Below are 25073 nucleotides of genomic sequence, written 5' to 3'. Positions count from 1 at the left end.
ATCATCAACCTACCTTTATTTTCCCCTCACTCTTCAGCTTTCCACCCCCCACACACCTGCAGCCTCTCCCGTGCTCTGAAACCCTGACTGCTACGTCACATTGGCTGTCATATGGGGGCCATCTCAGCAGCATATAAGGATACAGAGCCCACCATTTTCTCCAGGGGAACTGATCTCTGCCATCTGGAAAGTAGTTGTAATACTGAGTGATCTCCAGCCATCACCTGGAGACTGGACACATTTTACCTCAGAACAGCAAACTGTTTAGAATGTTAGAGGCAAAAGCCAATCAAGTCGCATATGCAAACGACCTCTGTGTTCCGAGGCAAAGGCCAATGAGGCTGCATATGCAAATAACCTCTGTGTTCTGACTGGCTATGGGGGGGAGAGGAACAGCAAAATGTTTAGAATGTTGGAGGCAGGACTCAGGCAAAGCAGCCAGTGGATAGGGAGACCCTCTGAATGACAGATCAGAGAGCGAACTGATTTTGGAGTGTGTGGAATGTTCTACAGAAGTGCCACCACCATTCGGCTTTTATATATAAGGGAGATCCCTTCTTGTGACCCGCCCTGAACCCACTTGCAGGGGAAGGCAGGATAAAAATCCCCCCCCCCCAATAAAGAAATTAGTATATTTTCACAGAAAACATTAAATTTATTATAATTTAAAACCACTCTTTGTTTTCCCTTATCAGCTATTTCAGATCAAGTATTTTGCATTATTATGACAGAAAATTAAAATGAGGTACTTTTTGTTTACTAAACACAAATCAAAATAAATATATCAGATCATGCTCTATTTAGGGTATCACTCTTTTCTCTCTCAAAAATTGGAAAATTTTCTGGTTAATGTTTTGCTGGAAAACCCACCAGTCTTTAGGTCTGCAATCTGACTTTTGGAACCAGCTATACCGCTTTATACAGAAACACAGATATTGCTATTCTGTGCACTGGACACGTGGGGCATTTGTCTTAGGCACTGATTTCTACATTGATATGGATGGCCCAGGTGCCATATACCCTGCTTCTTCAGCCGTTTATGTTGCTGTGTTTAGTTCAATGGCAGGACGTGAGGGGGAAGGAATAAAAGAAGTCTTGGGGGGTTTTGCATAGCGACCATCTCCTCTGAAGATTCTATAAAGTTGGCACTTAAAATGTCCTGCACAATCTATTTGCCACCTCCCTCCATAAAATGTATTTTATCCCCCCCAAAAAGGGGGGGAAAGCCTATACTGTACTATAAAGACATAGCCAATGAACTATAGCAGAGAAAGGAACTTAAAGTTCAGTCATACTACCTAACCCCCATAGGTTTACAAAGTTGGTTAGTTTGTAAGTTATAGAGTTACAACCACTTAACATTTTCATGTGTACAAAGGGGGGGCATTTCTACTAATCTTGCTCTTTCAGCAGACCTTTAGTTGCCCCCCAGCTATTTCTGGGCAATGTCCCATCCCACAGGAGCAGCATTTTGGGACCTGCAGTAGGAAGGAGAGGCAAGGGAATTATTCTTCTGCAAATGGAAACCCTTCTGTCCACAATAATTTCAGATTCTACCCAATACATAATATGTAAACTTATTGACATATTACAATTATTGTCTTATAATTATTAGTGCCCTTGGTGTTTTTAACAGCCTCCAGTTTCTTGCATTCGATACTGAAGCGTCGCATGATATACTCCGTGTTTGGGATGGTCCACCTGAAAATGACATGCTACTAAAAGAAATCAGTGGTTCTCTTATTCCAGAAGGCATCCACAGTACTCTGAACATAGTAACAATCCAGTTTGACACAGACTTTTATATCAGCAAATCGGGATTTGCCATCCAGTTTTCAAGTAAGTTAATATGTGCATATGTATCCAGGGTGATTTTCATTTCATTGATGTGTACATTAGGTTTTTGCATAGTTCAGAATGGAGCCAGGTAATCTTGTAACTACTTGTTCGTTTGCGATGATGGTTGAGTTTCATTATTGCTTTGGAATATGAAAGAAGGAATTTTTGTTTCTGAAGTAAGTTATGAGGACCTTTTGTGGGGTGGGGGGGTGGCAGAGCCTCAGTGTTCACAGACTGTGAGCAGGCCTTTGAATCCTAGCCATAGGCTTTGCTATTCATTTGTGGAAATATGTGTTATATTTTTATTAAAATTAACAAGAAAACATAATATACAAAACAGGGGGGGGAAGACTCTACCTGAGCTTTATTTTGTTTGCTTGTTTTGTTTAGTTTGAGCAAGTACACCATGACATCAGAAATATTGACTAATGATAGAAATAGAACATTGACTAAGTGGTGTATTGATGTAACAGCAACAGTTTCAAACAAACAAATGCATAAATAAATAACCATAGCAACCACATCATTGGTTAATGACCCAAAAGTAAGCTTGTGGCATAAGCAGATACTACACAGGCTCAATGCTGCTGAATACAAACTTCATCCGTGTCCATCAAGGTAAAGTTGCACCCAGTTGCAAGTGTTGAACAAGATAAATTCATCTGGAGGTCATGTTGATTGCTAAAGTTTGCAGCTTACCAAAGGCAACCCGTTATGCAGTTTTAAACAGTAAGAAAAATAATAAAGCCTCAAAGAAATATTAAAACTTTGTAAGGATTTTATCTGCAGTTTTAACTGTCACACACTCTGTCTGCCATCCTCAATCTATGGCTGGCCTCTGAATAGATTCCTAATAGTTCTCCTTGCTGATGTGGAGATTTCTGGATTTTCGCAGCACTCTTGCTTGAAAAGGCCTTTAAAAAAATCACAAGCTGCCATATATATTTTTTTATACAATGAAATGCAGCTCCTTGTTTTCTGAAGGCTCCTCCACAGAAGAAAATTCAATCTGGAGCCTGATAAGCTCTTAATCTCTTCAGCATGTTGGGAAGTGTCGTAGGATGAGGACAGTCAGCAGTTGTCGGTACCTTCAATTCAGTGTTTTCGTGCTAAACTATGAAAAGAGAAAGCCAGCTGCTCCAACAAGCACATCCCTTTTCCCACAGGCTTTTTGTGGCACTATAGCTGTTTCCTACCTTGTTCCACAATTGCCTATATATATGGTGAGTTTGGGAAAGGACCACTGTAGATTGTAGTAGTTGTACATGTGGATTCCCAGGTATCACTGGCCAAATGCTGTGTGGCATGTCTGCTTTCTCCTAGTGTTGTTACAGGCAGTGAAATATCCTTTTCTCCCCTCAAAATTCACCTATTTTGATATAGCCATTGATTCCTCTTATTCTCTTTCTTTTTTTTCTTTTTCAAAAGAGGCATTTCCATTTTCTTCTAAGAAGAAATTTTCCTTCTGTAACTTCAGCCCTTGCTGTTGTATTATGTTACATGCCACAAGGTGGCACTGAAGTAAGAAGACAGGAAGGTTTGGGAAAACATTTTCTTCCTCTGAGCATCTACAGAGTGTGGACCCTTCTGCCCCTCTTCAAATTTATCTTGGTCAAAACCCAATTGATTAGAAACTGGCTCCAGCTTCCTAAAAAAAGAGAAAATAATAGGATTGTTGGATTTCTGGGATAAACTAGGTAAAAGGGAATGAAGAGAATTTCTCTTAACAACACTTCCTTCTCCATTTGTAATTTCCTGGAATAGGAAATAAAGAGAAAGCCTTTTCCCAGGCCATCAGCCTGTATAGCATGATAAATATCAGCCTTGTATCCCCATATCCTCCCTGTAGGAATCTCCTCTGTTGTGCTGCTATTGCCTTTTCTTTTCTTTTTCAAATTATATAAGAACATGAGAGAAGCCAGTGTTGGATCTGGCCAATGGCCCATCCAGTCCAACACTCTGTCACACGGTGGCCAAAAATACCAGGTGCCATCAGGAGGTCCCCCCAAGTACCAAGAATACAGAGCATCACTTGCCCCAGACCGAGAGTCCCTATCTATATCTTGTGGCTAATAGCCACTGGTGGACCTCTGCTCCATATGCTTATCTAATTCCCTCTTGAAGCCGTTCCTGCTTGTAGCCGCCACCATCTCCTGTGGCAGTGAATTCCATGTGTTAACCACTCTTTGGGTGAAGAGGTATTTCCTTTTCTAACCTGACTGCTCAGCAATTTCATTGAGTGACCACAAGTTCTTGTATTGTGAGAAAGGGAGAAAAGTACCTCTTTCTCGACCTGCTCTATCCCATGCATAATCTTGTCTGTGGAAAAATATTATGAAGAAATAATGTTTGTCTGTGGAAAAATATAACTTTTCCACCAGTTGAGCCAGTCCATTGTGAATGGTGTGTTGAATATTGTTGCATGAAAGTATGGACATATGTTGGATAATGTCTGTGAGATGGTAGATGATCAATGACACCATCCTGTCCCCTGCCCCATGACATTTTGTGAAACAGGCTCCCCCCCAAAAAAAAAATGTTTTAAAATATTTTTCTGACACTGTACATTCCTTACTTTTGCAAGTACAATAACAAATAACAAGACAGGACTGGTATTTTTAATGCTTATTTATAAATAAGCAAGAAGACAGCCTGTTTTCACTTGGCCGATATAAGCCACATCAAACATGAATGCGAACATTAGGCTCTTTCAGGTCAGTACAGAGGGTATCTTTGTCCTTCTGAATGTTTCTGTGGCAGTTTTAAAAACCGGATTCTAATGCTGGACATGTTAAGTAGCTATTTTCACATTTGAAGGAGTCTCCTTTTGTCTTATTCATGAAATGAAGAAATGCACACCACACCTCTGAGGTTAGAAAGTTGTCCTTTCAAAGTTAAATTAGTGAGTTGGATATATTAGTTGGCCTTTCCCTTGCCATCTGATTGAAGTTATTCAAGATACTCAGCCTTCCTTTTCGGATGGAACAAAATATATATTTTATTCAGCCACAAAAATGATACTTATTTTTGACCCAAATGCAGAATCATAATATCAAAGGGTAAAAATAATCTTACACTCAATTTCTAAGAGACTTGTCTTTATCTTTCTCATTAATCCTTTCCCTTTCGTTAATCCTTTCCCTTTCATTAAATTCTTTTAATGTTGACATCTGATCCAAATGGTGTGCAAGACAGTCAAAGTGTTGCCATAGTGATCATTAGGATGATTCAGCTTTGAATTGTTGACAGTTAAAATTCAGTGAATATTCGGATTACAGTATGTATTCTGCCCCCACCCCTGCCATTACAAATACCCAAAGAAATATATTATGTCAGGAATTCTTGAACCTAAGCTGTGAGCGTTCTTGTACCAAGTGAACATTTCCCAGATGTGATAAGATGAAGCACTTTTCAGTTCTTAAGGCTACATAAGGATCCATTGTATTGACTGTTCCACAGAACTTCTAGGCCAGTTATGAGCTTAAAGTACTGCAGCATGGTCAGTTCTAAAGTCCTTGTACATTCGTATGGGTCCTTGAACTTTACTTTTCAATCCTTGATTCTGCATAGATGTCAGTGATCTTGCAGCCTTGTGAATAAGCTTTTGAGCTCCTTTATCCCACATTGACAGCCAGATATGACCCAATATATCAGTCCTGAGTCTAGATTCTCAGCTTTGGTCTGCTTCCCAACCTCTCTCTCTCTCTCTCTCTGTGTGTGTCTGTGTGTATTGATAGCAGACAGATGGGCATAGTTAGCATATTATTTTGTGCAAGGAATGATTGAAAGGTCTACATTAGGTAGACAAAGTTATCCAGAGAATTCCAATCCTGCTGCTATCTAAAGGCTGTCAAAACCTGCCCAGGGTCAGCTTTAAAATCTCCAGGATCTCCAGAGGGATTCCCCATGGCCACTACCCTGCAGCAGGCTCCAGTTAGGGATCCAGTGGTGATGGCAACACAGGAATCTCCTAAGAGAACCATCCATCTTCAGAACCTATGGATCTCTCATATAGAGCACAGTTCAGTCCTCATTATGAGTATTTTATGGATCTGCCCAGACGAGAATAGTCTGCAATGAATAGGGAAGCTCTGGGTAAGTGTTTCTCCACCCCAATTCCCCTAGCTGTGTATTTACTGGGCAACCTGTAAAGTTCGATAAGGTTGTGGTGTTAGCCTGATTGCTCTGAGTTATTATCAATATTGGGGGATATGAGATATTATAAAATAGCAATAGGCAATAAGGGAACCAACACCTTTATATACAGGGGTCCCGCTTCTTCCAGAGGCACCAGAAATAGACATGGAGGCTGGTTTCCAACATAAAAGGATTCCTTTACTGTAAATTTGTCACATGCAAACAATACACAAGCACACAAACACAATTACACAGCTTCTAAGAAAATCAGATGGAAAAATCAAGAGATGTTTGTATGAACAGGATATCGTTGAGGGGCAATAGTTACCTATCCGGCGTGATGATATGTCCAAATGGAAAAATAGGGGAGACTAATAAGAAATAGGAATCATTTTCTGAACCAGCCAGAAACATGTGGAGACTTTAGAGAGCAAGAGAGGGGTCTAGATAGGTCAAGAGAGAGAGAGAGAGCACATTGCTGGGTGCCCACTTTTGAATGGGGGGTCTGGGGGGAGGACTTTGCTGGCCACCTCCCTTGAGACAACCCCTGGTGGTCCGTTCCAAAAAGTCACATCCACAATGGGGATGGGGGGCTTAAAGGGTTGGTCAATATTAAAGTCTGTGGCTGAGACACCTCCAGGGTAGAGATGACTCATCGGCTAGCACCTATTGTTATTGAAGTCCATTTCCTAGGCCAGGTACTGTTTCCTCGACAGGATTTGTCAAGTGAAAGGAAGAGTCTTTTGTGCCTTCCGTGCGGAGAAGGGGGGGAAGGGAAGTTGCCTGCGTGATGAAGAAGGACTCTTTTAATGGCATTGGGAGTCTGTGATTTAAACTGCAATGGCAGATGGCTGTTTTTGGAGTGCTTCATGTGTGTAGGGATACATCTGGGAACAGGGCAACCTCGAGAACCACGGGCACATCATCTCAGGCTACTGCTGGTGCATGTCTGGCATCACAATCTGGTCACCTTGCATCAGAGTCCCTTTTGCACATTTTATACACGGTCCATTTATGTCCATAAAAGCGCACAAAGCTCCTTGCTGGGCAACAGTGGTCTCAAGTGTTGTTGTTTTTTAAAATACAAACACAGTGTTTGCATATCCAGTAAGAGAATAAACTAACACATGTTTAGGCATAGCAGAAGTACCAGCAGAATTCGCACAGGGATTTTGACTTCCCTGCAAAACTTAATCACTTAAAAAATTAATATGGCTTCTTTTCATGTTTGCTATCGAGGGTTTCTTGCAGCTGAAATGTTTTGCTTTGATAAGGTTTACTGCCAAAAGTTTATGATGAATGACATTCTCACACTACTGTCCATAGTTCTGAAATTTAAAACAAAACATACTACAGTATTGGAAAAAAGCTGATAGACTTGCTCTTTTGCTCTTTTTCACTCTCCATTTTTTTTAGAAGCTGAAGATGCATTTTTCTTAAAATCATGATGGGTTTCTGCCGCACTAGGTAGAGACAATGGCAATTAAGAAAGGAAGAATAAAGCAAATAACTTGCTAAGAAGAGGATAGGTGCTAGAGCATTGCCCATAACGTTTACCAGTGAAAAGATTGTAAATTAGCCTTGAAAACATTTTATTTCATATTTCCTTGGCATGACCTAAGTGATAGATAATGCGGTGGATTCATGAAATTTGCTAATGATGACATTGTTGGAATAGACAGAAGATTATACAGAGAGTACTAGATAGGTTCATGGATTCATGTAATTGAAAAGGAATGACATTTGATAGTTGAAAGTATAAGAAAAGAACATTTGGAGAATAATTTGATTTTTCCCCTCTGTCTGCACAAAACTAATATTTTAGAGATGGGAGAAGAAAGAGAAACTTGGGGATTTATTCATCACTGGATGGTGATGAGTCATGAATGTGAAGTAGCTTTGAAGAAGGCAGATGTGATTCTAAGATAGATTATATAAAGCAACACAAAGTAACAATGTGCTTGTGCAGAGCTTTTAAAATGACTTATACCGCTCAGATTGAAACTAAAATTCAAAACCAGAACAAGTGCAACATGAGCAAACTGTCAGAATAAAAGGGAAAAATGGAATAAAGAATGTAATTAGGTTTGGCTTTAAAGCTAGAGGAATATTGAGATTTAAAAGTTGCCACGATGCTTAAAGGACACTATTGTGCGGCCAAAGTGCTACCAACAATGTTAATGTTGATTTTGTGATTGTTAGTCTTGCTAACATGCCAATTACTGCATAGCAGTGATACTTTTATAAAATGGGGGGGGGGGCGTTTTAGGCAAGTAGTCCCACCTGCACATGAACCATGAATAACAGTAGAGGCTCATATTTCTTGTGGAGCACCTCAGGGCCAAACCAGACATGAGAATTATAGGACTGATTTGAGATGTGGGGCTGCCACATTCACACAGAGGAAAGTAGTAGTCTGATTTTTAAAAGCAAAAAGGGTGGGCATGTATAGACAAACAGAGCAGCATATCCTGTTGGTGAATGAAACTTACGCCTTTGTGATCTTCTCTTCACATTCTTACCTCCTGTCCAAACACACATATAGTATTGAAGCAAGTCGGAGGAGAAGAGGACTTGGGGAGAGAAACTTTGGGGAGACGAACAGAAGACACCCTTTTCTAGCATAACAGTTTTGTTTGTTTGTTTCCTTTTAAAATCAGACACACACCCTCCTCAATTTTTACATTCTGTGTTTAAACAGAAATAATAGCTACCATCATGTATAGCCTGGCCATCATCTGCCTACTCCTCTGCAGAACCCACACAGGACAAGAGTAGGAAAAGTTCTGCTAAAGTATGATTTTCCACCAAAACTTCTGTCTTTGTACATGCTGAAGGCAGAGGAGGGTAAAGAGCCCCTTCTGTGGGGTTCAGCTTGTGTAGACATGAGTCAGCGGCTGGAGTCGAGGCTTCTAGCCTTGATCACTTGAAAAATATGTACCCTGCTAAAAATTAGTTTCTGAACAGGGGCATAAAGCATTTTGTATTATGTAACTGTGTCCAGGCTTCCAACATTCCCTCTCCCAATAGAAAAGGTTCTTGACTGCAGAACAGCCATTTTATTCTTCAAAGAACTGTGCACAGATTGCATTCTTTGGCCCATTCCGCATCTAGCATTCACTCCGCTGTTTTACCAAGCCCACATTGGAACAGAAATTCCCCTCTACATTGCATGCCACTTTCACTTTCTTTGATTGTCAGATTTTATGGAATCCTCCACCCTGCATGCCGGTTTCACTTCCTTTGATATTTTGGTTTTATGGCAGTGTCTGCATAGATTTATGGCCATTTTTTGGCTGTTCAGGGGTGACTCTGCAGTCAGTATGGTGTTGGCCCAGGGTATTTGAATGTGGTTTTGAGCCGCATCTTTTTCTGTTCCAGTGTGGATTTGGTAAAACAGCACAATGAATGCTAGATGCAGAATGGGCCTTTGTCAGCGACTTCTACCGCTATCTTCTATCGCTATCAAAGCAGGTTCTGCTTATAACGGGTTTGAACAAGCATCTGGAGAAATGAGTTTTAACTCAGGAAAGCACATGCTGGAATAAGTGTTGTTAGTCTCTAAGGGGCCACTTCTGTTTTATTTTGCTACAATACACTAACACGGCTACCCCTCTGTAATTTAACAGTTTAATGACTACAGTAATAATATTCCAGACTGGAAAACTCTGTGTGCATAAAGAGTTGAGTTAGCTTAATTCTCTGTACCATGCAAGCAGTTTTCTGTCAATACTGCATTGCAGGTGTGAATGCAAGGTTAGAAGAGTCTATGTTGGAATTTGTGCTTACTCCACAAATTTTCCTGGGGAGCAATGAACGATATATTGAGAGAAATGAACAGCTAATAGAAACAATGTTATTCAGTGCACATAATAGTATGAATTTAGAGTACCAAACACACTGAAGGCAGGCAGGCTGTGGGTGAGAGAAGAGACACAAAATAAGAATGTGGGTGCAAAAGGGCATTTTAAAACAACATCCAATAAAATGCTCACAATAAGTCAATAATATTATAGAGGTGGGGAAAATGAACTTAAAAATAACACACAAAGCACAGCAATGCCGAGTTTTAAGTACGAATGTTATCAAGGAAAACTAAATACACATCTTATCCATGCACAGCTGTTGTTCTGAGTTCTTATGGTTAGTCCTGAAACAGTATTTCACCTTCCTTTGGGATTGACATCACCACTGCGATAACTTCTGGCTGAACTGCAGTGGAGTCTTGGGGAAGCACAGATCTTATGAAAAGTCTTGATGATCACTGGCAGTCTTGTCACACATATGCTGCTGTTGTATCACATGTTCAGTAAATACATGGAGCTGTCCTGTATTGAGTTAGATCACTGGTCCACATAGTCCAATATTGGCTGCTCTGCCACAGCTTCCAAAGTCTCAGAGACCTTTCACGTCACCTGCTACTCGAATGGAGATATCAGGGGTATAACTAAGTCCTTCTCAAAGCGAGTGCTATACCACTGAGCTCTGCAAATGTTTGACTTAAAATGGTAAAGACAAGTATTTTTTGTATAAAAAGGCTCAGTAAGGGTGGTGTGCCCCCCCCACACTGGAATATCTCTATGGCACCTAGACCCAATTAACCATTAGGAGGATAGAACTGAATAAGTGTAAACCCCAGTCTGGGTCCAACAGGAATAATAAAGCAGTGCTTAAGTTGCATGGATGTTGGTGTGTTTGATTGCTTCAGGTGTGAAATATGTTTTTGGGGGTTTTTGGAAGGAAGAAATAGAAAGCCAGTTGAATTATCCTGAGATACACAGTGGCAATCTTTTTTTTTCTTTTTTTTTATTAACATTTATAAAACAATTTGACTTAAAATGGTAAAGACAAGTATTTTTTGTATAAAAAGGCTCAGTAAGGGTGGTGTGCCCCCCCCACACTGGAATATCTCTATGGCCACCTAGACCCAATTAACCATTAGGAGGATAGAACTGAATAAGTGTAAACCCCAGTCTGGGTCCAACAGGGATAATAAAGCAGTGCTTAAGTTGCATGGATGTTGGTGTGTTTGATTGCTTCAGGTGTGAAATATGTTTTTTGGGGGGTTTGGAAGGAAGAAATAGAAAGCCAGTTGAATTATCCTGAGGTACACAGTGGCAATCTTGAATGTACAGAGGAAGGTTTGCAGGAACAACATAAACCATTCCTGATCCTTCAAAAAACACTTTTTGCGTAAGTTGTTCAGCAAAACCTTCCTACCAACCCGTGTGCTATTGCATTCCAAGTGCTGAAATGCTACATTGAATCTGCAAAAATGTGAGCACGCTCTGTAATTAAAACAGATGGCAAATAAAAGGAATAATTGCATAAAAGATGTGTTTTATTGGATCATGTATTTTTGTGATAATTTCCCCAAAGAAAAGAGGCCTAGGAAGTTATTTGGCCCACCAGAACTATGTAATGCACTTTAAATAGGCTATACAGCTGGGGTTGCCACCTCTGGTTTGGGAAATTTCTGGAGATTTGGGTGCATTGCCTGGTGATGACACAGTCTGGAGAAAAGAGGGAGGTCATCAGGGATGTGATGCTGTAGAGTCCACCCACCATATGGGCAGTGCTGCATGTAGCTTAATATGGAATTAAAATATTTCTTTTGGTATCTCTTAGGCTCTGTAGCAACAGCTTGCCGTGACCCCGGTGTCCCCATGAATGGAACCAGAAATGGGGATGGAAGAGAGCCTGGAGACACAGTCATTTTTCAGTGTGACCCTGGCTATGAATTGCAAGGAGATGAGAGAATAACCTGCATTCAGGTAGAAAATCGGTACTTCTGGCAGCCCAACCCACCAGTCTGTATAGGTATGCAGAAACCAAGAGAAGAGAGAACTGCTTTTCTGACTCTAAAAACATGTTATAGTTACCCCATCACAAAGCCAAAAGTCAATATTCTTAGAATTAATGAAGGAAAACTAGCTACAAATGTGAGATCCACTCATTAAGCCTCCATGGGACAATTATCTGTGAACAGGCCAGAGCTCCTTCACACTTCATTAACAAATCAGTGAATGGTTTCACAATTTATTCAAAAGCTTTATTATTATTATTCTCATAATTAGGGTTAGCCAGTTGTGGATGAGATTCTTAGCAACTTAGGTGGTTTCCTTCCCACAGCAGACCTGTGCATCCTATAAAACAACTTCAGAAAGTTGGTGTGATCCTTTGGTTGCGGCCTTTTATAGCCAGCATGTAGGGATGCTACTGGATTTCATAAATGCCACTGTTTTGCTTCAGACATCCTAATTTCTGACATGGGTTCTCCTCACTTAGGCCGTAACGTCAGCTACCCCCTTCCCATGCACACATTCTGATAAATTCAGATAAAATCTGATAAATTCTGATAAAATCAATGTGTTCGACGTTAGGCCGTAACGTCAGCTACCCCCTTCCCATGCACACATTCTGATAAATTCAGATAAAATCTGATAAATTCTGATAAAATCAATGTGTTCGACGTTGGGCCGTAACGTCAGCTACCCCCTTCCCATGCATACATTCTGATAAATTCAGATAAAATCTGATAAATTCTGATAAAATCAATGTGTTCGACGTTAGGCCGTAACGTCAGCTACCCCCTTCCCATGCATACATTCTGATAAATTCAGATAAAATCTGATAAATTCTGATAAAATCAATGTGTTCGACGTTAGGCCGTAACGTCAGCTACCCCCTTCCCATGCATACATTCTGATAAATTCAGATAAAATCAATGTGTTCGATCCACTGGAAATTTCCACTGATGCAAGGGATTTCCATCAGTGGAAAACAACTTTCTTGCCCACCGCCTTCCACTGTCCAACATTCCTCCAAAAATGCTGTTCTTGGGTGACAGAGGACCCCCCTAGGAACAGTGTGAGGGGAGAACTCGAATTGTGCACCAGGAAGGTGGAATTGGTAAATATCAACCCCCCTCCCTACTTCTCACTACAGAAATTCTCCTCTGGATCCAAGCTATTACTGTTAGCATTGACAGCTATTTTTACATCAGATAATTTTGGTAGCCACGTTGGTCTGCAGTCGAACAGCAAGATTCTAATCCAGTAGTGCCTTAAAGATCAACAAGGTTTATTATTTTTTTATTGTATTTTATTGTATTTACTGTTTTATTGTATTTTAATGTTTGTACACCACCTTCAGCCAGTTCCCCAGCAAGGCGGGAGGTAAATTGAAAATTTATTTTATTTTTTTAATCTTATTTATATTTGAATTTATATCCCGCCCTACCCTGAAGGTTCATAATAATAATCAATCATAATGAATGAATGAATGAATGAATGCATGAATAAGATTTCCATAGGTGTAAATTTTTTGCAGGGATGTAAGCTATCTGATGAAGGCAGCTTTGATTCTTGAGAGGGTATGCCCTGAAAATCTTGTTGGTCTTTTAGGTGCTACTGGTCTTGAATACTGCTGTTTTCACATCAATTGTGTATAAATTATGGGGAAAAAGGGAGTGCAACTTACAAATGAAGTAAAAATATTTAAAGGAGCTGCAGCCATAAATGGATCAGGAACTCTGCACCGGAAATGAGCAAAATGCAAAGGCGCCATATGAAAACAAAAAGAAATGAGATAAAATGGGTCCCCTCCCCCAAACTTTGTGAGCCTGTCGGTATCTTTGGAATACAGACACAATGGGGTGGGCACAGCCACAAAATGGCTGTTGCAAGAGGCCAACCCTACCATAAATAGTCGCCACAGATTACCTTCAATCATGCCATAAAGATCCTAGTGTTATGCGTGGCAACGTCTGCCAAAGAAACGTTTTTTAAAAAAATTTGCACTACCAATCAAATCTCCAGTGGCCAATAGCACCCCTCCCCGACCTGCTCACTTTCTAAAAACACTTGGTGGGCTCCAGGAAAGGTGTTGGCGGGTGCTATGGCATCCACGGGCACCACACTGGGGACCCCTGAGAGAGGGCATACCCATACATACCTAGCCATACCCTGTTCCAGCAGAGAAGGGAAATCCTGATTGCCATGCCACTTGATCAGAAACTCAGTTTTCTTTGGATCCGGTAGCAAATTGACTGTAACGCTTGTGCAGTTGAATTTAGAACGAAATCGTTTCGCTATACAGAGAATTGCTTGTTAAAGGATATTCTAAAGATAAAACTAAAGATAAAGAAATCCGGCTTTGTGGGAATTGATCATTTTGCCTTATTAAACTTTCTGTGTGAACAATGTGTTGTGACAATGTACTTTGTAAATATTTAATATGACTAGGAGATCAGATGCTTCTGGAAAGGGCAAACATTCAACAGCTTTGTTTTCTGTGACGACCTGGAAAATATGATTACCCCAGATGTGTTCTTTAAAACAAAACAAAACGAAAGCTTTAATGAAACCATGCACTTTTCTCCTGGCGATGTAAAAAGGCATCGCACAAAAAGAAATCAAAGGAGTTCTAGAAATGCACATTGTAGTCTGCCTGTTAAAATCAAAATGCATGAGTGTTATGGTCCATTCTAAATTTTTCTACCACCATATGTGTCTGAATTCACTTGAGCGATGTTCCTGGAACAATGTCCTTGGATCCATCTTTTATGGAACTGTATGCTGGCACAGTTTCTGGGTATTCTATCTTAAACATTTATTTAATATGGGATACTTTAAGATGGTTTTAAAAATTAGCAATCAAATATACCTCATGTGTATTATTAGTGGCTACTGCCATGTGTTAACTGTTCTTTGTACCTTACTGCAATATGTGGCTTGATCCTCCCCACCCTACACTTGTTTGTGGCAATCAAAACATATTCAAAGCATAGGCACATGGGATTACTGTATAATTTTTGGCATTGATCAGAAACTAATAGTTTCTGTATTTATAATACTTTTTATCAGCAGGGTTTTTTTGTCATTGTTGTTTTCCTAACACAAAATTGCTATTCCATTAAAAAAAATCTTAATTTGAAGGAATATTTTTGGCGATGGTGCGGAATAGAGTAGTACAAGTGGAGGACCCACAGGGACTTGTGGGGGACATCTCGTCTTCTTGTTCTATTTTATTCCTTCTTTCCTTTCCTGAAAGTCCCCATAGCCTCTTCTCTTTTCCTGATTCCTTCTTCCACCCACCAGCCAACCTCTCTTCGTCAGTCCCCATCTTCAGGTTTCCTTCCCTCCCCCTCCCTCCCTCTGGCAGCCTGTCCCTTAGAAAAGTTTAGCCCAGTTGAATGGTGCCAGCCCAGCCTCTGCTCTGGGCTGATTTTTATTATGCTAGTTACGCTGGGCCTGGTTGCATGAGGGGAACCTGCAAGGACTTGCATGGAGCACCTTACTTTTCCCCTGCATCCTCTCCATATGCTATTTGTTTCATTCTGGCAGCCACCATATCCTCATTTTTTTTCTTCCAACCAACCAACCTACCTACCTACCGACATTTTATCTGCCCCCCCCAGATTATTGCAACCTCTTTTGACATTCATTACATGAACTGAGTGTCATAAAATCTGAAGGAAAATTTTCAGTCATTTGATTTCAGTCATCATCAGCAATGCAATGGCCATTACAAATCGCCTCCTCTTTCTCCTCTTCCTAGTTGTAATAGTGAAGGAATGTTAGATTCTCCTTGTAATCTGTAAACTCAAATGTTTATATTTAATGTGTCCTGATGACCTGATTCCATTCAATCCATGTCTCAATTTCATTGTTGAAATATATATATATATATATGGCTCTTTTTGTAGCAGGAACTCCTTTGTATATTAGGCGACACACCCCTAATGTAGCCAGTCCTCCAAGAGTTTACAGTAGTCCCTGTAAGAAGAGCTCTGTAAGCTCTTGGAGGATGGGCTACATTAGGGGTGTGTCACCTAATATGCAACGGAGTTACTGCTCCAAAATATGCTAAAAACCTGGAGATATTCAGAAACTGGATACCTGCTACAAAAAGAGCCCTGGGTCACTCTGAAACTGGATTATGGGTGAGATGGAACACTGGTCATCCTGCAGGGCTTATGTTATGTTAAAACCAACCTCCAGAATGACTGCTGAGGGTATTCTTTTAAAGCTACAGGCATTGTTTCTATTATTTCAGGGGGGGGTTCTCTCTCTCTCTCTCTCTCTCTCTCTCTTTTTTTTTTTTTGCTACTCTGGGACTTTCTTCAGGTTTGCAGAGGAAATTCTCCCTATCTGTCCCTAGCTGTATTTTGTAGATCTGCTGATCATATCCTTTGTGATGCTGTTCAGAATTGGATATATGATATCCAAGTATCTTACACATTGTAACACCCTGTACACAAAATGCAAGCGATGCCAACACAATTCAAAAGGTTGAAAGTGCTCCCTCTAAGCTGTGGAGTCTTGTGAGCAAAAAAATCTACTTTTTGAGCTACTGGCATTGAAGTTGTGAGCAAAGCAATTCGGCTACTGCATAAATTAGTTTGTTTCAGAGCCCTCCTTCCAGAGCTGAGACGAAAATGTGTGAGCTGGAGGCTAAAAAACTGTGCGCTAGCTCAGACTAACTCAGCTTAGAGGGAACACTGGTTCCCCCCTCCCCCATTTTTGTAACCAAAAGGTTTGTCTTGTTTCGAGATGCTAAAAATAATAGCATTGGATATCATCTGGGCTGCTGGTGCTGGTGGTAGTTAATAAACCAGAATAATTTGGCTGATTTAAAATAAAATGAAAGATTGTTGGGGATCACTTAGTATTTTTTTGTTTGTTTGATCTATTCACAGCACCTTGTGGAGGCAATTTGACAGGCTCATCAGGTTTTATTCTTTCACCAAATTTCCCTCATCCTTATCCCCATAGCAGAGACTGTGACTGGACTATCACTGTCAATAATGACTATGTAATATCATTAGCATTTATCAGGTAAGTGTTTGGTTGGACAAAATTTAAAATGATCAACATGTCATTGTCACTCTGGGCTTTCTAAATGGTGGCAACCAAGTCGCTTCCAAACTAGAGTGCACCAAGGCTTTCAGAGTGATGGATGCAGAGTTCCACATGAAAAGTGTGGGTACAGTAGTCTGAAATGCTGATGCTTTCCTTGTTCATTAGAGAGGAATAAGTATGCTAAAAACCTGGAGATATTCAGAAACTGGATACCTGTTTTTATTGTCTGAATCTGGGTCTAGTCAAGGAGATTTTACACCCTTTACTACATATATGCCAAATTGGATGGGGGTTTTATAGGCTCAATTTCTGGGTAGAATTCCTTACTCAGAAATTACAGTACTTAGTGGGGGGAAATACTTGCAGAACTTCAGGGAATAGTGTGTGATATCCTTACCTGGTCATTGACCTGTTTTTGAGATACTTTTGTTATGGGCAATTGAATTCTTTTTTCCCCTTTTTTTCTTTTTGAAATTCACTTTTTTTTTACATATAACCGATGTTTTCTATTTTCCCCTCTAATTTAAAAAAGGAGTTTCTCTTTCATTTCTTTTTGAAGAGAAACCAGTCCCTGCAGTTCATTTATCACACCTTAATACAGATCTCTTGTCAGGTGGGTAAGAAAGTATGGGAAGAGACAGTCTAACTCTGGGCATCTACAGAGTGAAATCCTCAGTGGTGGCTCCACACTGGTGGAATGAGCTCCCGGAAGACATCAGGGCCATACGGGACCTGTTACAGTTCCGCAGGGCCTGTAAAATGGGCCTCCAATTAGGAGCCACCACTGATGAATGAGGTATTAACAACTGGGCTATTATGGCCCCCATACTACTGGCATTCAGAACAACTTTGGACACTGCCCTAGCTTCATTGGACCACCTCATAGAAATTCGCCATCTGTACTCAACTGCATTTTATGTAATTTATTTGTAATTTGAAATTTTATAATACCCAATCCCAGCCTTCCGAAAAGTCTTTTAAAAGGCATCTCAAGTCCTTGCAGCCCCGTAGCTAGGGAATTATTTGGGAGGGGGCCTTGGGGGGGCCACCAGCTAATTAAATGGAAGTACAGTGCAGGTGGTAAGTTGGAGCATTTTGGGGGCAGCCCAGGAGAGAGGGGGCCCAGAAGAAACACTAGGGGGCCGGGCCCCGTGGGCCCCATGTTAGCTACGGGCCAGGGCGGGATATAAATCGAAATAAATAAACATTTTTAAAAAACCTTCTCCTCAAACAACCTATGTAGAACAAACCATGGCCAGAAAGCATGGAATACTGAGGGCAACTGAATATCTTTTTTCTTTTCTTTTTTTGGAGGGGGAGTGGAAACTGGCCTGTTCAAGTACTTAAAAACTAGTCTGGACAGCAGAGAGAGCCTTACTAATATATTAGTCCTCCTATGATTTCTTAGTGGTCCCTTAGTGGTCTTAGTGGCTTTTGAAATCTGTTCTGAATATCTTTACTACAGAGCTTGGCAATCTTTTTTGATCCAAGTGCAGGGGAAAAAAGTCTCTACCCTTCCAGTGCAACTTTGTGAGATTAAACTTGGACTTGTCTGGAGTCTCTGCAGGTCTGGGAGGCAATGATGGGCCATGCCTTTTGCCTTCTCTTACACCACTACCCCCATAAGTTCTGCCAGAGCCTCATTTGCTTGGGCATAAATCGGGTACCAAGCAAAATAGCACCCATCCAAGCAAAATGTTCTGGTGTGCCACTGCCCAGTATGTGTGCCGGGGGTGGGCTGGCTACCTCTACCTTGGTTTATCAGTGGTACAATTTGTAAGTTAACATTTTGAAAATTTTAAAAATAACTTTATGGATAGCACGAAAGATCTGTTATATTATGTAGTGAGGGGTGTGCCTAGTAATTTGTTTACGTGGTGTATATGATGGCTTATGGCTAAAGACACACCCTTGCCACACCACAAAGTTAGCCACATGAGACATTTGTGGAAGCACTTTTGTGGCTAATGTGAAAATCAGTAAACATTTCAGTCTTGTAAATATGTCCTGAAATTGAGTGGGTTTTGTTTAACCTTGCAGCTCATAAAGGTTTTCTTCAGAACATTATTGGTGTTCTGCACTGGAAAACATGTTGTTGACCCTAAAACTGAAACACTGGTGATCAGAGCTAACATTTTAAAAACTTTTATAGGAAATGTGTGCGTGAGATTAAGCCAAAATGTCAAAGTGATATTGGGAACCCATTTTGTAAGCTGCATATTTACATAATAATAAGGCTCAGGTGAGCAATGCTATCCTGGCTATTAAATACTGTTTATTCAGGGTTTTTTTTTCTAGTAGGCTTCAGTATCTGAATGATGTCATAGCTTAAGCAAACCAATTATAGTATCTAGACTGCGTTTCTGCCCTATAACGGTCAATATTGAGAGAATGTTTGTGAAAAATATATGCAAATAAAAAGTCCACAGCAAATCTGATGTCAGAAGTAATACAACACTATGGCCTTAAAATATATGCTATGGCCTTTAAAATGTGCAATATGGTTATGGTAATCTTTAAAGTATTTTTTAATTCATTTGTATGGAGTGCTGTCTATAACATTGACCATTATACTCAACAAAAAGATACTTGGAATTGCTTAGGAAGCGCTATACGAAGTTCCCAGTTGCATGAGAAATCTTTCTTATGGAATTAATTTACCACTTAGCAGAACTTTAGGTAGAAAACATGGGTCAAGCCATGTTCCACCTAACATTTCTCACTTTTTAAACATTCCCAGCTTCAGTATCGAACCAAACTATGACTTTCTCTATATCTATGATGGGCCAGACAGCAATAGTGCTCTTATAGGAAGCTTTCAAGACAGCAAGTTACCAGAAAGGATAGAAAGCAGTTCAAACTCCATGCACTTGGCTTTTCGGAGTGATGGATCTGTTAGTTTTACTGGTTTCCACTTGGAATATAAAGGTAAATGCTCATAATGATGTATTGAAAATGCTGGCATTCTGATATTTGTATTGTGTTTGTTACATGTATTTTTGAAACCTTTAAAGTCCATACAATGCTTGCAGTGATTCAGGGTGTGTGACCTTTTCTTTATTCAGTCATTGGTATGCCACATCATAAGCCCTCTTTTGTTTGTTTCCTTCCCCCCCCCCCATTATTGGATAAGATAGCTTGTCTCAAGTGGCACAACAGTCTTTATAACAACATTCGGTTTAGGCCTAGATTTCACTGAGGTGGTAAACCTATGCCCATGATTTAATATTTAAGACTACAGAAGAGGCTTCATATGATTTTATGTTCTTTCATAGTAAGTAGGTAGGTAGATAGATGATAGATAGATGATAGATAGATGATAGATAGATAGATAGATGATAGACGGACTGATAGACGGACTGATAGACGGACTGATAGACGGACTGATTAGATTATCCCATGATATCTATGTTTTTAAAAAAGATAGATGTTTAATGCCTTAAACTACATTCACATGTTGGCAAAAGGCAGTAGCTCCCCCCTCCCCCAAGCTGGCATTCATTTGGCTTGGGTGTGAAGAATATAATAATGGTGGTCAACCTGTGTGTTGTTTTGTTTTTCCTTTTGAAGTAGGACCTTTGTTTAACCAGTGAATTCTCAGGAGAACTTTATTCAGCCCGGAGACAGGTACAAGTGAAAGGGCCTGCTGCGGTTTAACAGATGAAAGGATTATTTGTTTAAGAAAAGATGTGTAGGAGGAGGAGTCTTGACTGGATAATGCTAGGAATGGCTTAGGCCAAGTTATGGCCTAACTGCAATAAAATGGCTTCATAAGAAAGTCTAGAGTGAACCACACACACACACACACACCCCAGAAACAAATTTGAGGAATCAAAATTAATACCTCTTAATTCAGTATCCTGGATACATACATTTTTGATCTAAGGAAAAAGAATTGCTTTTATTGCTCATTTTCTTATCCCTTTGTGCGGTAGTAATTAGACAATCACACATATCAAGGTAGCTAGGGTTGTCAGCTCCAGATTGGGAAATTCTTGGAGGTTAATTCTTAATGATTGTCCTGATAGCCTGTTTGGTTGATACCTTCTGTATACGAGGCAATACAATTACACCTAGTGTTGTTTCACTGGATCTTAATTATTAAGATAAGGTCAGACAATATCTTCATACAATGTCTTCAATTAAATTTGAACTGGCATCACTCAGTATTACTCTCTAACAACTAACTAATTTAGAGACATTTTTATGTGTATAATAGTATAACAGAAATATATTATTTGTTTATTTACTTACTTATTTTGCCATCAAGTCGCAGCCAACTTATGGCTACCCTGTAGGGTTTTCAAAGCGAGAGACATTTTGAGGTTGCTTGCCATTGCCTAGTACTATGTAGCGACCCTAGGACTTCCTTGGGGTTTCCAATCCAAGTACTAAGCAAGACTGTACTGATTACTAGCTCCGAGAGCTGACAGTATAAGAGTAGCCTGGGCTATCCAGGTCAGTGCAAGAAGGGTACATTAAGGTAAAATGCTCTTGGAGCGGGGAGATCTTCAACATTAAAGGTACATCATTCTTTTGATTACAGCCAAACTCCGTGAGTCCTGCTTTGATCCTGGTAATATAATGAATGGCACAAGGCTTGGAATGGATTATAAACTGGGTTCAACAGTCACATATTACTGTGATGCGGGTTATGTTCTTCAAGGTTACTCTACACTCACTTGTATCATGGGAGATGATGGGAGACCTGGATGGAACAGAGCCTTACCCAGCTGCCATGGTAAGACTTTTTTCTTCAGTCTGTTTCTTGATTCCCAGGAAGTTATTTTTTTTTACCCCAACTGTGATAAAAGAGATTTCTTATCTTTTATGTGGCTTTATCCATTCCACTACGGGTGCAGTGTTCTTGCCCAACGTGATCCCTTTCAGCTGTTTCGGTGAATAAGAATCCAAAGTGCATTTCCTGTAACCCTGTCCTCCTCTGTCTGGGGAAAAACCCAAGCCACAACATGCAAATAAGAAAAACAAATGCTGCTATCATGCAGATTAGTTTGAAGGATTTTATTTTACAGTGCTTTCCAGCCATCTTTTTCACTAGACCTGGCTTATTTCTATTTCTTACTACTGTCTCAGATCCATGTTGCTTTTGTCCATACAAGCCCCATGATCCTATCATGGTCAAAGTGGAACTCTTGCCCCCCCTACATAGACATATATTTTTTTACTAGCAGAAAATCTCATTGAATCCAGCCCAATAGTTGCATATACCCAGGTAGTCAGTCTTCATTTAAAAATAACTTTATAATTGAGAGCATACAGTGGTTTTGATTTCATAGATGATGTGGCTTTGTAAATGGTCAGTCCATTCCCGATTTTTTTAAAAAATGCTGTGAGGATCCAAAACTGATCTGATTCTAAACTGTAGTTCAGGAGCCCTTTTCTCAGAATTAGCATACCCTTTAACTATGTTGACAATGGGCAGATCTAAGGTAACATCATACCAGATTAGAACAGAATGAAGAAAAGGAGGATGCATTCATTGCTTAACCTATAGTCCTCCCACTCATTACTTTGCATCTGGGTATCTCTTAATAGTCCATAGGGTACTGCCATAAATTACAGGGTTTAGTTGCATGTAGCATGCTCATAGGCTATGGAATTCAGATTTTAAGTTCTAATTTAGGCAAGGAATGCCAGATCAAATTGTGTTACATTCCTTTAAAAAACCCACAAAATAATATAAAATGTAACATGGAAAGAAAACTATATACTTTTACATTTCTTAAATGCCTGTCTGTATTTCATATCATTTGCCTTTGGCTAATACTTTTATTTCAGATGTCCTTGAAGCAGCTCTAATAAGTGTGGGATCTGAACCAAGGCCACAGTCTCATTCTAATATGAATGAATGCAGAGATTAACCAGGCTAATACACTAAGCCATTTGGCATTTGATAATAGCTGTTAAGAGCAGAATGTAATTAAGGTGTGCAGATTAAACTTTTCACGTGACAAAGGATAATAAGTAATGATTTTTGTCAGCTTCACCAAATACACTTCATTCTAATAGTATTACACAAGATTTACCTTCCCACGTAACCAGTATCTATTGTTTACAAGTTAGTACTTTATTGCTCAGCATGGTGGAAAACTCCATTTCATGCTGAGAAGAATTCAGATCATAATTGTAATTCAATTTCATCCTGAAAGCAAAAAAGAAGAAGCATATCCTCTTTTTAATGAGATCTACTGTGTTTTATTTATTTGGTTTTTTAAATATAAAAATTCCTGTGTCAGACTACTGTTTATAGAAATGTCTGACAAGTTATTATGTTGCAAATGCCAGACAGTCTATCCCATGCATGATTAATACAGAATGATACTCATCTCATTTCCATTAATATACAAATACAATGTCTTAAAGGTGAAGAATTCTGATACTGACAAAAATAAAAGCCTTCTTTTTGTACAAATGCATTTTCCTTCACAATTTAGTTGTTACCAGTGTTCCCTCTAAGCTGAGGTAGTGTGAGCTAGCTCACAGTTTTCCAGCCTCCGGCTCACATATTTTTGTCTTCGCTCAGGCAGGATGGCTCCAGAGCAAACAAATGTATGCAGCAGCCAAATCGCTCACTCACGGCTTTAAGGCCAGTGGCTCACAAAGTAGAATTTTTGCTCACAAGATTCCACAGCTTAGAGGGAACATTGGTTGTTACTCCCACTAAAGAGCCAGTAACCGTCATATAACGCTTTCATGTGAACATTCCAACTCTATGTGGATACTCATATGTATTATAACCAGTGTTCTCTCTAAGCTGAGTTAGTGTGAGGTGCTAGCTCAGTTTTTTACCCTCCGGCTCACTCATTTTTGTCTCAGCTCAGGAAGGATGGCTCCAGAACAAATTAATTTATGCAGTGGCCAAATCACTCACTCACAACTTTAATGCTAGTAGCTCACAAGGTAGAATTTTTGCTCACAAGACTCAACAGCTTAGAGGGAGTATTGATTATAACACACCTGATAACTTTCTTATAATGATGAACACTATCAGAATTTTGTCTGGGAAGAACCTGCATGAGGAGCTTTGGGTGGGAGTGAAACAGTAGAACAGCAAGTCATTTTCATTCCTCATGTGACATTCAAGAATCATGGGGAAAAGGTGTTGCACATGAGTTGTGCATGTTTCCCCCCACAGTTTTGGGGGACTGTGTGAAGCAGAAAACATCTTCTCCATTTGCCAAGGTGCCTTAAATTCACTCTTCACAAGAGTTTCTAGAAGCTTGATAACAGACACTGTTAACAAAAGTAATATTGAATTAGTGGTTGCTCTTCTGCTAACTCATTTTGAGTCTGTACAGCCTGAGTCACAGTTTTTGACTAAGGCAGAACCTCTAGCAGTATGTTTTAGATTTCTGTTTCTTAAATAAGCATGATTGTATCAATGTGCAAATTCAGTATACCTATGTATGTCCTTTGCTGTAGGGCAGCAGCAATAGTGGTCTGTTTTCCTTGCTGTGGTCCTTCCAGAACATCATGTTCACCATTGTGGAAACCAAGATGCTGGATTAGATGAACCTTTGGTCTGATCCAGCAGGGCTCTTCTTTTGTTCTTATTTGGCATACTGAGTTCTGTCTGCATAGTGTGTTGAAGTGACCAGTAATGTTATGCAGTTGCAGTACATGATTTGATTTGCTTCTTTAGGGCATAACAGAATGTAATACTATGCATGATGTGACTCATTAAGATTGGCGGAACTTTCCTGGAGTAGATAGATATAAGCTTGCAAGAAATAAGCATTATGCAAAAATACTTCTGAGCTCAATTTTTCTTGAAATGGATACTTACAGACGAGACTGAGTCTCCAGATAATGTAATTAAATCTTTAATAATGCTCAACATTATAGCAAATTTCTTATGTAATTTGACACATAGTTTCACTGCTGATAGGTTTAGCTCAAGAAATAGAACAGAATTTGCATATAAGATTTACCTCATTTGAGAATTAATGCTTTTGTGAGACTGATTTCATTCCTCTTTTCCTCATTTTACATTCTACAGAAAGTACACATAAAATCCTAAATAATATTTTTCCCCATTCAATGTATGTTTAGTATTTACCTTTAGAGAGAATTCACTAGAGCCTTATCTTGTATACACCACTATCTGAATTATAAATCTGTTGCGTGTCAGTTTTGTTGTGTGATTTTATGAATGTATAATTTTGAAAAACACAAAGAATCTTTAATTTTATTGTATATATGTACTTGATG

The 25073-nt window shown here is 39.6% G+C and overlaps 1 protein-coding gene across 1 annotated transcript in view; it reads left to right on the top strand.

The window, feature by feature from the left end:
• Positions 1-25073, top strand: part of CSMD3 (CUB and Sushi multiple domains 3) — a 796050-nt gene that overhangs the window by 509613 nt on the left and 261364 nt on the right. Inside the window, exons 25-29 of the mRNA XM_015417873.1 lie at positions 1637-1839; positions 11605-11796; positions 16679-16817; positions 19582-19769; positions 21388-21582. Coding sequence (XP_015273359.1) covers positions 1637-1839; positions 11605-11796; positions 16679-16817; positions 19582-19769; positions 21388-21582 — 917 coding nt within the window. The remainder of the gene's footprint in view (positions 1-1636; positions 1840-11604; positions 11797-16678; positions 16818-19581; positions 19770-21387; positions 21583-25073) is intronic.

This window comes from Gekko japonicus, unplaced genomic scaffold (assembly GCF_001447785.1).
Source record: "Gekko japonicus isolate JY-2015 unplaced genomic scaffold, Gekko_japonicus_V1.1 scaffold449, whole genome shotgun sequence".
NCBI classification, from domain to species: Eukaryota; Metazoa; Chordata; class Lepidosauria; order Squamata; family Gekkonidae; genus Gekko; species Gekko japonicus.
The sequence above is the reverse complement of the archived record's forward strand: the minus strand, read 5'-3'. Positions and strand labels throughout refer to the sequence as shown.